This window comes from Penaeus monodon, chromosome 23 (assembly GCF_015228065.2).
Source record: "Penaeus monodon isolate SGIC_2016 chromosome 23, NSTDA_Pmon_1, whole genome shotgun sequence".
Taxonomy (NCBI): domain Eukaryota; kingdom Metazoa; phylum Arthropoda; class Malacostraca; order Decapoda; family Penaeidae; genus Penaeus; species Penaeus monodon.
This window is the reverse complement of record NC_051408.1, coordinates 30,769,211-30,769,764: the sequence shown is the minus strand read 5'-3', so window position 1 is coordinate 30,769,764 and position 554 is coordinate 30,769,211. Positions and strand designations below refer to the sequence as shown.

At 45.7% G+C, this 554-nt stretch overlaps 1 protein-coding gene across 1 annotated transcript in view; it reads right to left on the bottom strand.

Annotated features, from left to right (window-relative positions):
* The window catches only part of LOC119588209 (hemolymph clottable protein-like), a gene marked incomplete at its 3' end in the record, with an annotated part of 25,417 nt that overhangs the window by 10,580 nt on the left and 14,283 nt on the right, over positions 1-554 (bottom strand). Inside the window, 2 exon segments of the mRNA XM_037936910.1 lie at positions 11-136; positions 285-398. Coding sequence (XP_037792838.1) covers positions 11-136; positions 285-398 — 240 coding nt within the window.

Genomic DNA, 554 nt, shown 5'->3' with positions numbered 1-554 from the left:
CGTTTCTCACCTTTAGTTCTTCCCACATACCGGAGACGATTTCCTGCGCGCTGCTCTGAGGTCTCTTCTGAGGCTTTGTCATCTTCTGCTTCATTAGCTGCATGAGGTTGTAAAGTCCTCGTTGTTGTCCATCAATCTGCAAGTAGAAAATGGGTTGTGTGTCATCAGTCTGCAAACAAAAAATAGCTTGTGTGATATACAGTAGAAAATAACTCCACATACAGACCATGGGGCTGGTACGATGGTATGATCTTGTTAAATTTCAACAGGGACCGACGACGTACCTTTAATACCTTCGTATAGCCATAGAAGAACTCCCTCTGGATGCGCAGGAACACCTCCTCGGGAATGGCTCCGTGAACGCTAGCGAACCAAGCGAAGTTGACTCGTGATCCGTGCTAAGGAGAGGGCAAGCGAGACATCAATTTCTAGCGGCCGGGGACAGCTCATCTGAATTCACTCTTACGTGAATAGCTACCCTATATATGATAGTACTTGGAAGGAGAATATTCAGAGGATCTTAATCTTTTTCCCTGTAATAAGCGAGTAGAACG